A 17,516-nucleotide genomic window follows, 5' to 3' on the forward strand; every position below is an offset into this window, starting at 1 on the left:
TTTCACCCAGAGGCACCGTTTTTTCACCCTTGGGTGAAATTCTTTACCCCTGTGGAACTCTTGGTTTTAACAGTGTAGGAATCGGAGTAATATGTTTTTTAGAACTTTAATGGGAGTAGGGGGCACGGCTGCCAAACTGACAAGGAACCAGCCTTGACTCTTAGCGACCTTGGAAGCACTGATTAATCGTCAATAATCGGTAATAGGCTTCTTTAGCCGATTAATCGGCTGAAAAATTATTTTTACATTAAAAATTCCTTTTCTTAGAACAAGTAACTATGCTAAAGTAATTTTAGTTGCTTAATCGGCTGATTTTCTTTTTTTTTTTTTTTTAATAACTTTTGCTTAGAACAACAAACTATGCTAAACGAATTTATTCCCCCAAACCAATAGTTTCAAACTGTACCTGTTATGTCTACATTTGATTCAAAAGTTTCAAATTGTGGTAGAGTTAACATATATATATATATATATATATATATATATATATATATATATATATATATATATATATATATATATATATATATATTAGGGTGGTCCTTATTTTTGAAGTTGTAGATATTTTACACGACGCGCCCTTAATTCGTTCCATTATACAAATAAATGATCCATGCAAAATTTTAAGTAAATCCATGAATATTAACACGTGCCCCTAGGGCCCCCTTTTTTGAGTTTTGAAGAAAAAATTGCGGTTTTTCTCATTTTTATGTAAAAATATTCCTAGGTTTCATATTTAAAGTAATTTTGAACCTCAGTTGCTACTTCCCGACCAACCATTCTCTCACTTTCATTCTGTAAAATTTTACATATTACATAGAGTAAATGTACACCAATGGCCTTGGGACAGGCATACCGCTATTCGCGCTCGTTTCAAACCAAGCGGCAGGGGAACATTTCTTTCCACCATGATGGACACAAGGGATTCTAAAGGCCATTAATGAATGATTTTTGACAATAACAAATTGCCTCCCCCAGGCTTTGGGGGTGTTGATTTAGAAAATTTTCTGTGTATGTAATAGTTGTGGCAAAAGGGTCACTGGGTTTCCATGCTATAAATATTAGTAATGACAATTGTATTTTAATTCGCTGTTCTTTAGTTATATACTTAAATGTTTATGCATTCTTATAATTTAAATTTTGAAAATTCCTCGATTACCCTACCATAAAAATAAACTCTATTTTCCATATCTACTAAAATAATAATCATATAAATTTAAAAAAATTCCAGATCGGAATAATGTAAAAATCTATACTTTAAACTGTCTTCTATTTCAGTATATAATCCTTTAGTATCATCAAATTCCTCTTGCAATTCACAAGATTTAGAAACCGAAATGGGTATCTATCCTAACCTGTTGAACCTTTTTTTTTCTACATCTGGTCTACCACAACGCAAAAACTTGACAACTATTGACATCTGCTCGCATTTCATCAATGTTAGACAAATGCCATATTAGGGACAAAGATGCTGCTCTTTTATTAACAGCCTATGTAGATGCAGTAAATTTAAATCCAAATAACCTTATGATCAATCGTACATCCCTTAAGAGAGCAAGAGAAAATCTTCGAGAGGTAAAATCAGATTTCATGAATTTAAATTTAGATTTTTTAGTTATTCCCTGGGATACAAAGCTACATCCAAACTGGAAAAAAACGCCGATAGGCTTACCATGATAGCATCAGGTTCCAATGTTGAACAGCTACTCAGAATTTCTGAGATATTTCTTCAGTTGTATTTGATATCTTAGATGATTGCTCTTTATTGCTAACTGTTCAAGCTGTAGTGTTTTATACAGCGGCTTACAATACCGGCCGTATAAATTGTGCATTTAATTTTTTAGAGCAAAAGCTGAACGGTGATATATTGCATTTGTATTGCTATCATCATGCACTTGAAATCGTAGTGCAGAGTGTCTTTAAAGAAGTTCTTGCCTTTCTTAGTTCTAGATTCGATATTCCATTATTTAAGCGCTTCAAAATTCAAAAATTACACATACCACTTAAATTCTAAAAGAAGAATTTGATGACATATTATTGTTCATAGAAAGTGGAATTAAGAAATACTAGAGAATTCTCTTAACGTGCAATAATATTTTCTTGGTGAAGTCCTCCCTCCTACAGGGATATGTTTTTGGCAACCTGGAGCTTATCTGTGAACCAGATGGGTGGCAAAAGGAATTTATTGTTTGAATATTTATATATTTAGGAGACAATTTTAATTGACCTTACATGAAGAAATTGCCCGTAAATGCTGTTTTATAGTTAAATGTTGTATGAAGATATAGTTTTTCGCAGCAACCCATTCTAGGCCTTTTAAATTAATATAAAGTCTAGTGTCTAAAAAACCTGCAGCGTACAAAATGATGACAAACATGCAGCAGAAACAGTGACTGAGAAGTTCATAAATCACTTGTGGTACTTAGGGGATGAACTGCTAGCTTTGTCCGTATTGGATGAAGGAATTAACTTTGAAGATAGGAAAAGACTACTTCAAAAAAATGCTTGCTGAATAGCAGGGGCGGCAAATAGGGGGGTCAAGAGGGGGCGGACGCACCCCCAAATTTTTTGAGAGGAATGATAAAAAAAAATGAGCAAATTCAATCAATTCAACGTCAATCGCAAATCAGTACTTATGAAAAAGTAATCTTGCTGGTTCTCCGTAATTGTTAATGAAACTCGACACATTTCCAGACATGAGCAAATGTTTTCCGTTTTTTTAATGATTAATTAGAAATTCATCCAGCCCCTTTACTGGCCTTTTTAGAACAGAAAAAACTGATGAAGAATCACGGTTAATTTTAACTCAAGACATAATTTCCTCATATAAGCTAAGTATTCATTCTTGTGTGCTCTGTAACGATGGTTATGAGAGGCCCGTGCAGTGGTGTAGCAGCAAGATTTTCACAAGAAAATGCCGTTCATTGTTACGGTCATTGTTACATTTTAAGTGTGTTTAATTAATTAGTGTTCATCACTTTCTTCTGCTAGAAACACATTTCAATTACTCAATGCATAGTATGCTTTCATAAATACTTCTTAAAAATACATACTATTTTTGAAAAAATATTTTACATCAACAAATATCTTTTCTGGGGACACTTGAACTATGCAATCTCGAAGTGACACTAGAGGGTCTTCAGGAGGCAACACAAGATGATCTTTTAAACCATAAAAATCCTTCTCGATACTTTCAAAGCGGAGATTTTGGAAAACGACTCTTTCAATTCTTAAAAGGCTAATGCCCTTTAACATAACTTTGTTTGAATTTTTATTCGCTTTGTTTGTATTGAGGAGCGTTTTTGAACGATGCTTTCTTTCAACCAGCTAACCTTAATTTTTGGACTGTTCAAGCTTTAGTTCAAGCTGCAATTGAAACTATTAATAAATTTCGCGTAGATGTATATTTCAACCAAGTGTGGATGTTTTCAAAAAAAAAAAAAAAATCTTACTCCAAGACTATTTTAAAGAGGCGCAAAGAATTTAGAAGAGTTGACCAAAATGCACATGTGACGATGTAAAGTCAAACATTGATTCAACATATTGTAAAAAGTAATAGTTTCAGTTTCTAATGAATTTAACACAAGATTCGATGATAAATATTTTCCTGTATTGTTATCTCTATATTCCTGTACTGTTGGCCCTATATTATCTGGATTGGATATTGAAAACAAAAAATAAAATGTCTCAATTATAAGTAAAATTTATAGCATGAGTCAAGAAGAATTGTTAGAGACTGGACTATTCAATGGTGAAAAATAAAGACCATCAAAATTTTAAAAGTTACCTGGGTGATTTTGAAGCGCAAGATGTGAAAGGCGTGTTTTCATACGTAACTTAGTTACTTCAATTATTTTTCGACTATTCCAATCAGTTCATCTAGTGGAGAAAATTCATTTTCGTGTCTCAGGAGGTTAGAGAATTATTTTCGAAGCTCAATGAGGGAAAAAACTTACTGAAAAAAGAGCATGACACCACACTGGGCATTGCTGGATTAGGAACAAGATTTCCAGTTATTCTGTATTTTAATCTTTTAATTGTTTATTTATTTTTTGTTTTTGTTTTTAGATACTATTTCGTCTATGTACTAATATCTTTTTTAACAAATTTGCTTCTTGATTATCATTTGCAATTCAAAATTATTTTAGTATTTGCGTAGTTTAAACATCTTCATCATCTCAGGGGGGCATCCTTCATTATTTATTCTTCGTCTTCATTACTATCACTGGAGGCAGATATTAAATCCAACTTTGAAGGTATTTGCTGTGCGTTTTCGAATTCTAGAAATGAAAAACAAGACAGAGAAAAAAAAAGGGGAGTGTTTTCAAACAGCTATACGAAAAAAAAAAATTTGAAAAAGGGAAAAAAAAAAAAAACGTTTGTCTAAGTCTTGGAGATAAAGAAACATTTTGGTCTGTTGGTCGAAAAACGTATTAAGTGGCTTCTCTGATAAAGGGTAACGTAAAATCCGGAATTATTAAACATTATCAGTATAGCCTTTTCCAAGGGACAACAGAAAAGGCCATCGAAAGAGGGATAGGTAACGTACGAAACAGAAAACGTAAAATTGATATTATTCGTTAAATAAGGAAATAGTAGTTACTATGTCTTTTTTTCCTGACGTATTCTTTAAATAGCGTGTCATGTTAATAAACTCACATTCAAATATTCTTTTCATGAAATATCCCTCATAAGTCACCGTCGTTTCGTCGTCGTTTCAGTACCTAGTTCAATTTCTCAACTATCATTCATAACATTGAAAGCAAAGTCAGATAAAATGATAATTTTTTTATTAAAATGTAATCCTTTTATAGGTGATTAAAATGCGTTATAAAATTAATCCTTATATTTATGTGGTAGAAGTAAACTGGCGAAGAGAGATTCAACACATTAATCCATTTAGTGTTTCGCATTGATTCAAAAAGTTATAAAACGTAATTTATGTTGCCGTTATTTATGCCCAAATGACTCTAGTCAGAAATGCGCTTACTCCTTGGTTTGCACTGTCTCAGGTCATGATACAAAAAGGAATGGGACACTTTCTTGGCTGCCATCAAGTATGATGAAAAATCGATGTGTTCCTTATTAAACTTCAAAAATGAAATCCTTATATGATCGTTCACTCTCAATCTTGATAAGTTTTCTCGTGTAAAACGTATCACGGAGAACTAACATTTTCTTACTTCAAACACCTTAATGATAAGCAGGATCCAAAAAATGCCGAACACCACTCCTAACGGGTGTCAAAAGTAAAGTAAAATAAAATAGCTTGGCAACTGCTCTTTCAGAACCAGAATCTTAGTGTTCCATACTACACTGAAATTTCTTTTTAACTCAGAAAAATTATTGGTTTGCAGCCTAAAATTTATCTTGCCACCTAAGATGTTGCAATTTGTTTCGGTCTCTAATGGTAAGCAATGCTTAACTTCCTCATTAAAAATCAAGCTTAAAACTTTATTAAAAGATGAAAACTGTAGTATCAAGATATTCTGCATCATAACATTGTATTATAAAATAAATTACAAATTTTGTCATAAAATTTTAAATTGTTTTTGAACACTGATTTTATGAATTCTAAACCCATATCATGATTACTTGCTGTTATCCAATATGTGTTTTGTTCCATACTGAGGTATAATTCATATTTAAGAAACTCGACCCTCCAAATGAAATACTGAAATGCCGCCCCTGCTGAATAGGAAGACGTGTCTGATGACTTTATAAAAAATTTCAACAGTAGATGATTTGGAATACTTTCTTAGTAAACATCTTTCTCTTTATAGAATCAATTACAAGTCAATAAAACTGTTTGATAAGTTACAAACACCAAAAGATGTTTTCCTATTTGATCCTGATTCATGGCAAAATGAAGGAAGCCAATAAAAGGGAGGGGATAGAAGAAGTTACTAGTTGGAAAATTCAAAATGAAAATGAAATTTTAAAGGTAAAGGGGACTAGATTTTTAAACAAAATAATTAGTTTTAAAGACTTGAAACTAGAAAAGGGACTATTGGAAGCTCTGAAATTTGCTTTGTTTTTCGTAAGTCATGTACAAAAAAGAAAAAGATCGCCTCCATGAACTTGATTACAACATCTGATGATGTACCTTTTTATTGTGATGTATGTAGATAATAGTCCAATATTGAAGATAGATTCCAATTTTATCTATGCATCAAAAATATGTAAACTACACACTTAAATATTAAATTTGATATACTTGATTCGGATTAACAAAATGATGTCTCGTTAACTTTATTATAATGGTTAAAATGGTCTATCACTGTTTTAATCTATGATATAAAACTCCGCTTTTATATCTTTCCTAGACCTGTGTGATTTTAAAAATTTTACGAACTGTTGGGAAAGTAGGTTAATGTCTCATTTACGGGATAGAAATGTCAAATTTACAAAAAAAAAAAAAAGTTAACGAAGTCTAAGGAACTGTTGGAAATCAACTAATTTGCATAAAAGTGTTAGGAACTTTTTTTACCGCTCACTTAATTTCCTATCAGGTCCTGCGTAGCTAAATGTAAGTGCAAAAAATTGGTTGTCATTTGGGTTGGAACCAAAGTTGTCGCAGTCTTTTTGAGGCATTATTGTCGTCTCATAATTACCCCAGTATCTCAATGTTTCAGACAGTTGATTGCGTAAAAAGAAGAACCAAACTGAAAATTAGTTATCTTATCCCTCCGTTTAGCCCTCTCGCCCTTGGTGACGGTTAATGGTGGCACCAGTTTTCAGGCTCCCTAGGAATTTTTCGGGATTGTTTATGGGGGTATTTTTATATTACTGAAGTTAAAAACAATTTCATTTCTGATTTCAACTGTATACCGGGATTAAGGATTATTCTAATGAATAGCATGTTTTTATTCTCTTTTTTTCCGTAGGAAGAGCAATTTTTATTTTGTTCTAATTGTAACTTGTATTTTAATTAAATTGTCTTGTTCGAATTTCAATATGTATTTTCTTCGGGAGAGAGGGGAATTTTTATCTTGTTTGCATCGTTGTTATACGTATTCTAATTAAATTTTCTCGCTCTCTTTTTTATAGAAGAGAGCATTTTTGTTTTTGTTTTTTTTAGAATTCTAATGCGTATTTTATTTATTTATTTATTTTTTTTGCGACACAATGGAAAGTTGTTATTTTGTTCGAATTGAACTATGTGCTTTAGTTAAATCTTTTCAAAACTAAACTGGGGTACTTTGCCCTAAAAGTTCGAGAAATACGAATAAATTGCATTAATTAGCGCAAGTAAAGAAAATTAAAATAAGCAGACCAGTTTCTAGTGCAATCGGCCCCTTCGTCAGTGGCTAGCAAATTAAAGAAAGAGTGTATGAAGTTAAATTACTTAAGATACCATTATAAAACCAGTCACTTGTTAACATTTGCTGAGCTACGATTGACCATTTAGACATTGAAAAATGCTAATTCGAGACTATTTAGTAGAATCAAAGAAGTCTGACTGCAAAACGAGTTTATTGAACATTGATAGGTCTCATGCAGGCTCACGTTTTTCCGACTTATTGGTTGAACTTGATGCTGATGCAATTCGCTAATAGTTTTACTGCCTGGCCGAAACAGTTTCTTTTCTTTATAAAATTGAATTGCACTCTAATTGCTATCGTTTTTGAATTTTAAAATTGTGAGTCATTCTTTAGTTAATCTAAGTTATTCCATTAAAAAAGAAAAGATCGTTCTTCTTCCATTCACTTTGGCATTCAATTCAATTAAAAAACGGCTGTCCATAAATGATGTCTCTCTTTTTACTTCCTTTTACTTAGAAAAGGAAGTATTGTAATCACGTAAAAAATTTCCCCCACATTTCGGCCTAAATTTCCATTTTACTAATACCCGAATGAATGTTGAGCGATTTTTTCAGCCCGGGGGGGGGGGGGGACCACACGTACACGTCAGTGTTAATTCAATGCAGGCTAAAGTGACGTCATAATTTGACGACCACTTGGTGACTTATCGCCAAGTTGGCGACAAATTTGGTGAAAAAATGATTTTTCGAATCTGGTTTTGGCGATATTTAGTGAGTTATCCATTGAATCATGTTTAAATTTCAACTTAAAAAGAAGTAGTGTGGTGTGTCCACATCAGATTTTTTTCTACAATTTTGACCCCCTTCCCCCGTTTGTCACAAAGTGTCACACTTCACCTTAACCCCTCCACACCCCTTTTGTCACATGTCACGCAATTTTTTATAAACATACATTCCTTTAAAAAATGCATGATCTCACACTTCTTTTTACCCTTTCTCTTCCCCCTGTCACAATTTCACGAATCCCCCTCGAAGCCCGACCTCGTTTATGGACAGCCTCAAACCTGAAAGTTTGATAAGAAGATGGGCTGTATCTGTTTGAAATGCCGTGCATTTTGTGAATGAACATTAACTTTTTCTTGCCTCAATTCATAGTGGGGTCAATCCATACAGGTTCGACGGATGGGTGCGCGCGACCATTTTTAATTTTTTTGAAACTCATATCCCTGCAAGCTGCATATTAAAGATGTGTAAAACCACCTTTATTTTTTCTCTAAACTGGAACTTTGACTTTTTAGAGGTCATCAAAAGTGGTTTTCGTAGTCAAAAATGGGACTTTTAGAGAAACTTTGCGTTTTGGCCAAAATCTATTTGAATTACATTATGGCAGTTAATTTTGCGCTTTGATGTTAAAGTGCATACGGTGATAGTCTTACATGATGAGTTACGTGGCTGTAACTTTAGTGCCCGCCGCTTATTAAAATCACATTCGTTCTGAGGACATTTGATTTTATAAAGCGGCTGATTTTATAAACCGGCACTCATGCACTGAAAAAAATAAAAGGTTTTTAAGTTTAAATACTCTAAAAAAGAAACAAACTAGATTAAAATATCAGTAATCCAACGTTATTAAGCACAAAACTTGCAAATGATTGCAGACACGTGTTTCGGTGTTACAAGGAACACCTTTTTCAATGCAAAGAAGTGTGAGCTTTTGGATGAAAAGTCATCCGAGAAAAGCTTTTCTCGGATGACTTTTCATCCAAAAGCTCACACTTCTTTGCATTGAAAAAGGTGTTCCTTGTAACACCGAAACACGTGTCTGCAATCATTTGCAAGTTTTGTGCTTAATAACGTTGGATTACTGATATTTTAATTTTTCAGCACAAAGGTATTTATTCTTTATTTAAACTAGATTAGTTGTATTTTATTTTTAGTCTAGTTGTATTGTATTATTTTAGTTCAGTTTCAAAATACAATTGACATTTTAACTTCCATAAGGTACATTCTTAAAATTTCTCAAGGGTCTTAAAATATTGACTTATTGTTGTTTGAATAAGAGAATTTGAAAGTAAAGATTGAGAAATCCCTAATTTAATTGCAGCATCACACCAGCTACATTTAGGAAGCTTGTCATACTAATTCAAAATTTCGAATTAATCTTTCACACTAAAGTCGTCACGACTTGCTAGCTAACAATTTTAACTTTAATTGTAAAAATGAATTGTTAACCCCTGTAGATAGCTGAATGAGCACGAACTGATTGACTCAGTGGAGAGTGAGCATGGCTGCATGTCAAAACAGTTCTGCGAAGTGGAAACATGCAGCACCAATTAAATATATGGCTCTGAAACAATTCTCTTAAAACTGCTTCATTCTTCTTCTTTTTTTTTCTTTTTTTCATTCAACTCCCCCCCCCCCCTTCCTCAAAAAAAAAGAAAAAAAAAAAAACGTACAACCTTCACTTTTTTTTCGTTTTTGTTTATGTGAAATTTGTTATTTTATTAGTGCTGCAATGTTTTAAATCCTTGAAAGAAAAAAATAAAATCCTGGTTCTATTCAGAGACGAATTAACATATGCTCTCCAAAAGTTTGATTTTATAAAACGGCGAGGATGATTTTATTAAAGGATAAACCTAACATGTTTTGAGATAGAAATGATTCGGTTCTTCCAGATTTGATTCTATAAAGCGGCTGATTTTATAATCCAGTGATTTTATTAGTGGCGGGCACTGTAATTCAAATAACGGCAACAGGTTAAAGTTCAAGGTCAAATGTAAAAATTTTACTCATTTCAAACGGAGATAACTCGCGTAGAAGACGGAAACATAAAATGAAGTATGGCAAAAACTAATCACTGGAACCACGCTAATAAGAATATGTAACTGTTGCTGTGTGTTTGTTTACCGTTTATAGATTATAGCTCTTCAAAAATCGGAAAAATGACAAAAATGACATTTTCAGACCCCTGTAAACCAAAAGGGAATGGAATTAAAAATAAAATTTCTTGGCCAATTGAATATTCCATTCAAGTACTATACATGTTATATATATTGTTTTGTGTATTTGATTTGTAAAGAAGATACAGGTTTTGAAAATAAGTAATTTTACTAATTAATTCACAACTTAAAAACAGAGGTAAAAAGTGTGAAAACTTCATTGCACCTTCTTAAATTACGTATACTGAGCTCTATATAATATATTATACTAAAAAAAAAAGTATAAAAATAGTTATCTTAATTTGATAACTCATATTTACACAAATATTTGGACATAAATGAGTTGTTCATACTTGATTGACAGCTTAGTAATAAATTTATAGACTATGCTGATAATCTACACGCACAAATTTTCAATGCATGCAAACATACGCTCTGTACATTAACTTATCTAAATTACCTAAGCACATGCAAAAACATTATCTACATAGCTGAAAGGGAAAAAAAAGTGCATTTTTCATTTCTTGCATGAATGTTGTTTAGAGAAAATGAATTCACACAGCATTACTATATAGATCTGGTGCTGACACAGTATGTGGTGTACTGAAATATTTCACTCAAATACCCTACAAAAACAGAAAGAACTTTGTTAATTTATGTAATCACAAAACTGATGTCAACTTGAGCTGAATGGCATTTCTATGCAATATCACATGGTAATGGACAATGTAACGGAATCAGAGGAACCGTAAAAGGAATTAATACTAAGACTAGCTTGCAAAGAACTATTACTAGAAGTCAAATTGTAATTCGTACAGAAAAGTATACCTTCTGCATTTTTGCTACTAAACATTGCATATATCTTTGTGAGCACTCAGTATATTAAACTAGCTGAAAAAATGCTGCAAGAAAGGTTAGACTCTGCTAATAAAATTCCCAAGATAACATCTAATCACTGCTTTATTCCACCCTGTTTAAATATTATCACAGTAAAATTATTGTCCACTAGCAATAGGTATGAAGAATAGTGTGTTACTAAAAAGACTATCAAAAGAAAATGCCCATTATTGTCAAAAAGGTTGTTACATAGCTTGTGTTGATCACTAAATTTAGAACCCCTGTCATTGTCTTGGTCCTGGTACAGTTTCAAAATATCAAATTATGAATGTACCTTGGTAAAGCATTCCAAAACGCCATATACTTGAGTCACCATTACAACTATAGGACTACTGGGTGAGTTCATTTTCTCAAAACTACACTCAAACAAAAAATAAAAAACGCACTTTTTAAAACTTTAAGTATGTATAATGTTTTTGCAATGTTTAAGGCAATTTAGATAAGATTATGTAAAGAGCGTATGTTTGTATGTATTGAAAATTTATGTGTGTAAATTATCGGTATAGTCTATAAATTAACTACTTGAGCTGTCATTCAAGTATGAACTGCTCATTCATGTCCAAATATTTCTATGTTATGAAATTAAAATAATTATTTGTATACTTACAATATGTTTTTTCAGTATAATGTATTATATAAAGCACAGTATAAGTAATTTAAGGTGCAATGAAGTTTTCATCCTTTTTATTTCAGTTTTAGTGTGTGAATTAACTAGCAAAATTACTCATTTTCAAAGACCTGTGTATCTTTTTTACAAACCAAACACACAAAACAATACAGATAACATGTATAGTGCTTGAATGGAATATTCAAATGCCCAAGAAATTTTATTTTTAATTCCATCCCCTTTTGGTTTACGTGGATCTGAAAATGTCTTTTTCCCGACTTTTGAGGAACTGTAATCTATAAAGGGGAAACAAATTCACAGCAACAGTTACATATTCTTATTAGCCTGGTTCCAGTGCTTAGTTTTTTCCATATTTCATTTTGTGTTTCCATCTCCTACGCGAGCTATCCCCCTTTGAAATGAGTAAAATTTTTACATTTGACCTTGAACTTTAACCTGTTGCCTTTATTTGAATTATTTAGTTACAGCCATGTAACTCAGCATGTAAGACTATCAAGTTATGCACTTTAACATCAAAGCTCAAAGTTAACTGCCATAAATGTATTTCAAGTAGATTTTGGCCAAAATGCAAAGATCTAAAAGTCCCATTTTTGACTACGAAAACCACTTTTGATGACCTCCAGAAAATCAAAGATCCAGTTTAGAGAAAAAATAAAAGTGGTTTTAAACATCTTTCATATGCAGATTTTAGGGATATGTTTTTCAAAAAAATTGAAAGTGGTCGAGCACACCCATCCGTCGAATCTGTATGGATTGACCCAGAGTTGATCCACTTTTGCTGTGAACTCTTCAAATCATAATCATCTGAATAAAAGTTATTTTGAATGATGAAATAGCAAATAAAAATGAGTAAGCAAGTAGCAACGCAACGAACGATGTGCTAATAAATTTTTTGAACCAATAACTAAGTTTAAACTGCTGTTGCAGTTGGTGATGAATCATCATTTGTTGTGAAACCAAGACTTGGCAGTGATCTTAGTTCTGGCAATACATGCTGTTTTTGCAGTAAGTTACCGCCCTAAGTCAGGGCTAAGATAGAAATACATAAAATACACCGCCAGCTCAGTTTTCAGTCACGCGTTTTTTTTCCCCAAGACAATTGCCCGTTGGAATCAGATGCTTATGAATTGGTGTACTTTCCCTTGTTCTTGTATGTTTGTATTTCATTCAGTAATAGTAAAACCATGAGTACATTGAACTTTCGAGTGAGACTGTATTTTCTTGAGTTAGACATCAATTGTATTTCTTTATTTTCAGATGCTTGTGCACAAAGCGAGATACGATTATTGTAATGGTTGTGCTGCTTGGTGCTTTTATTTTAGTAACAACATCATTAGCTCTCGGGCTACCGAAGATAAATGAAAAACGACTCCAATATTTGGATACTTCATTTCCTGTATCAGCATCACCCATATCATATTTTGACAAAGCTGTCGTTGTGTCTGATGGCGGCCCATGCGCAAAAATTGGCAAGTAAGATCAATTTCTATGTTTACAGTTTATATAGTAGTTCCAATGCATTGTGCACTACTTTTTAAACAAATCACTTTGTAATAAAAAATGTGACATGCCTTTATTTTAATACGGCTGATAAGATTATATAGATTTCCGTTCCTTTCATCGACATTTACAGAGGATAACAAAGGGAGGATGGGGTTTCTTAGTTTATTCCATTTTTGTTTCAAATTTACATAATTTGATGCATATACATGGTGTTCCGTTTTAACCTGCCATACCTTTATTTTTGCAACCGTAAAACCCTAGATGTATACTTCAATTGCAAAAATGTTCAAAATCAGATGCAGTGTTAAGATATTGAAAGTTTGAATTGAAAATTCGAGGTTTATTCGAGGTTTTCTAGTGTGTTTTTGCGTATCACGGCATAACATTTGTATTTATTTTTGAATAGCAATGAAAAATATAAATACAGTCAATTCGCAATAACTCAAATCTAAAAGGTCCGACGAAAAACTTCGACTTATCGAAAGTTTGACTTACCGCTAGTTTTGGTTTTCGACATTTTAATATTAAAAACATCGAATATTTTAAGTAATATGTACATATGACAGACAAAATTACAAAACTTTAAAGTTTTAAAGCACAATATGCACAGTTTAATCAAAACTTTTGAGAGAAAAAAATCAAAAGCATGGTTTTGATTTGGATACTGCTGGAACCACTTGAATAGCGCTGATTCTACCTCAGGAAAGGTGCACATCACTTCGTTTCAAATTCGGATTCATGGATTCTACCGCTTTAGAAGTTTCTCTTTTTAACCGACTTCAAAAAGGAGGCGGTTATCAGTTCATACCGTATGTATGTTTTTTGTTTTTTTGTTTGTCCACTCACAGCGTCTCACCTAGTGAACCGATTTTGATGATTCTTTTTTTAATGGATAGGGGATGGCTCAACTTAGGTCCCATTACTTTGTTTGACCATATTTGTCCTTTAGAAAAAAAGTTATGGGCAAAAAACCATAAATTTCATGCAATTTCCCTATTAAATGATTAAATTTAAAACCCATTGTTATGAAAGTTTGGTGCCATACGACAGTAACATTAATAGTAATTGTAGTGATAATTTTGAATGAAGGCTTCTCTGAAGCAAGCATCAAGTTTCTTCAGTGTCATTGCTCTATGGTGGAGGTAACCCTAACGTTGAAACGAGGTTTATGCAGTGATTATAATCTGCTTAGCCTTCACAATGCTACTAGGTTAGATTTGCTTCAACTATATATAGTAGTATTTTTATCGTTATCATCTATGCCAATAACAGATGATCTGGGCTAAGTAAGGAGATACAGGATTGCACAAAAAGCAACTATGCTGTGAAATGTAAATTAGTTAGGAAAAACGTAATATTTAAAATGGTTATTGTTAAATTAACACACAAATGAATTCCAGGGAGGAGCAAAGACAAATTTTTAGTTTCAATTGCTTAAAGTTTAAGGCGTGTTTTTAGTTGTGTTTTTTTTTAGTATGGAGCATTTTTATAAAAAAAATAAGGTGAAGTTTCGTTATAGTAACTTCTTAATATTTCTGAAATACATTTACACAAAAAAGAAAGAAATAAAAAAATTTTGAAAAAAAAAAAAATAGAACCGACTTCAAAATTGCTCTAAAAAGTGAAAAATAATTTTATTCTTTAAACACCATCGATAATACTTTTAAACATAATTTTTGAAGTTGGCGCAAAAACGATAGATAAAATCATTTACAGCCATAACTCAACTACAATTATAAATTTAACCAGGACCAGTTTCTTCACTACCACATACATTATGCATTGATGACAGCATATTTGAGTTTGATATAAATGTTTCGTTCCTAACTTAGGATGATTTTCTGAAACAAATATGAATAAAACATGGTTACACTGGATTTTACTTTTTTGAGCCAACTTCAAAAATGATGTTTAAAAGTATTATCGATGGTGTTTAAAGAATAAAATTATTTTTCACTTCTTAGAGCAATTTTGAAGTCGGTTCTATTTTTTTTTTTTTTTTCAAAAATTTTTTTCTTTTAATATCGTTGACAGAGTATTTGCTTGGACATCTTAAATCGTAAAGAAAACTCACTCTGTCTCTCAGGACTTATCAGCAAATGATCGAACTAAAGAATGAAGGGGAACGCATCTTAACTTTTGACAGCTTAAAAGCAAATTCGTAGTCCAGCAGCACGTCAAAGTGTAAACAGTACAGTACAACAAAAGAAAACAAGCTAATTCATTTCCGCACGTGTAACTCCTTCATTGCACATTGGCTCAACAGGTGATAGGCTTGCTTTAGAGGTCTATTGTGCAGAAATTGCAAGTGAAGGTGAATTAATTTTTCTCTCATATTCACTTGTTTCTTTGTTTTTTTTTTTTTTTTTTTTCGTTCTTCCGAAATAAATTTCGAGTCATATTTAAAAAAACTTCGAGTTAAAGAAAGTTAACTTCGAGATATTGAGAATAATTGCCATGAATTTTAAGACAAAATGGTCAAGACTTGATAAAAACTTCGAGTTATAATTGTATTCGAGTTATCGGACTTCGAGTTATCGCGAATGGTCTGTACCTTGTTTTTCTTACTTTGACGACCTGTCATTCTTCTGAAAGAGCGATAAGTTCCAATCTCATCTTCTGTATGGTCCCTTAAAACTTTAAACTAGTATATGTCTTTGAGTTTTGGCGGCACAATTGTCAAGTTTTTTGTGTTAGTAATAGTTTTCAATGGAGATTATTTCTCTAAATATTAGTTAGAGGACCTAGAGTCCGCATAAAAAGTTAAATTTCGTATTTTTTTGATTCATTTTTATTTTTGCTTCAACCTTTCAATACCTTATCTCTGCGTCTGATTTTGAAAATTTTTGCAACTGGAAGTATAACGGTTGCGCATCTAGGATAACGGTTGCGAAAATAAAGGTCTTGCAGGTTAAAATGGAACAACATCCTGTATATGTGTTCTTAAAATGCAACTTAGCAATATATGTTCACTTAAATGTTATTTCATCTCGACGCGAGTATTATGATTTATTTTGAAGAATAAAATAATAGTTTAAGAAACTAAAAAAACACGCTTTTGTAGCAAAATGAACTAAAAAGTGAAAAATAATCTTTGGATGATAGTAGTTGACCAATCACTGAATTTTAATGCAATACAAAAAAGCGTGGGGTGTTGTCTATTTACATTTTTGCTTGGACAACAAATGGAAGAAATTAAAGACAACTGATAAGAAGCCCCCCACGCTTTTTTTGTATTACATTAAAATTAAGTGATTGGTCAACTACTATCATCCAGAGATTATTTTTCACTTTTTAGTTCATTTTGCTACAAAAGCATGTTTTTTTAGTTTTTTAAACTATTATTTTATTTTTCTGTTTTTTAATCCTATGTTAGAGAATTATATCAGGCGACGAAATTATTTATAAAACGAGTGCGAGGTAATGTCTTAAAGTTAAGACAAGGACACCCCGATGGGAAGCTACACTGTGAGTCATCGATGTATGTTTGCGGAAATCATATTTATATTACTTTGAATATTTGAGATGCATTTGAATAAAAGTTTTGTTCAACAATGGTCTGATCAGCAATGAATTTCCAATTGAAGGCTCACCTAAATTTTGGCATGAAATTAGTTAAAAACAGTTATATTTCATGTTCTAATTACCTTGGAACATTGGAACAAATTTTGTCTGATGCAGAAAAATTAAAGGTTTTTGTAGATATTTTGAAATAATTTTTGCGAGCATTTTTTAATGTATTTTTTAAAATTTTTCCGTTTTTACATTGTTGGATTTATGCCAAAATATTGATTAAAATTGGAGGAAAGTACACTGTTAAAACTACAGGTTGCGTTTGGCACCTTTCAGTGGTGAAACGTTTGTTCACCAGTGACACCCGATAGAGAACCGAAATTGCACCCTTAGCAAGGGTGAAAAACTGGCTCCCTTCACCCAACGTACACCGTAGGTGAAAGATGGTAATCCAGGTGAGAAAAATGGCACCTGTATTGCTTCCTAGAGAGATCCCCCCTCCCCGTGTTGTTTGCGTTTTTTAATACAATTGTGTTTTATTTATTTTGATTTATATATACGAAGGCATTTGATCACATTTCAACTTTCGAACATAGTTTAGAAGTGTTCATGACTTTAATTTGTCGGTTCGTGCACTAACTTTCTTATATTCACTCTTGGATTGCTCAGTAATGAATATGTTGTTGACAACTTTTACTGCATGATCCGTACTGAAAATGAATAGGGAAGGTAGTTACCAATCATTTGTCGGAACAACCAGAAATATTAGGTA

At 32.3% G+C, this 17,516-nt stretch overlaps 1 protein-coding gene across 2 annotated transcripts in view; it reads left to right on the plus strand.

Moving 5' to 3' along the window:
- Positions 1–17,516, plus strand: part of LOC129223302 (scoloptoxin SSD14-like) — a 91,475-nt gene that overhangs the window by 27,413 nt on the left and 46,546 nt on the right. For both annotated transcript variants that reach the window (XM_054857871.1, XM_054857879.1), the window contains exon 2: positions 12,986–13,201. In XM_054857871.1, coding sequence (XP_054713846.1) covers positions 12,986–13,201 — 216 coding nt within the window. The remainder of the gene's footprint in view (positions 1–12,985; positions 13,202–17,516) is intronic.

The sequence above is a fragment of the Uloborus diversus genome, chromosome 1 (assembly GCF_026930045.1).
Source record: "Uloborus diversus isolate 005 chromosome 1, Udiv.v.3.1, whole genome shotgun sequence".
In the NCBI taxonomy this organism is placed as follows: Eukaryota; Metazoa; Arthropoda; class Arachnida; order Araneae; family Uloboridae; genus Uloborus; species Uloborus diversus.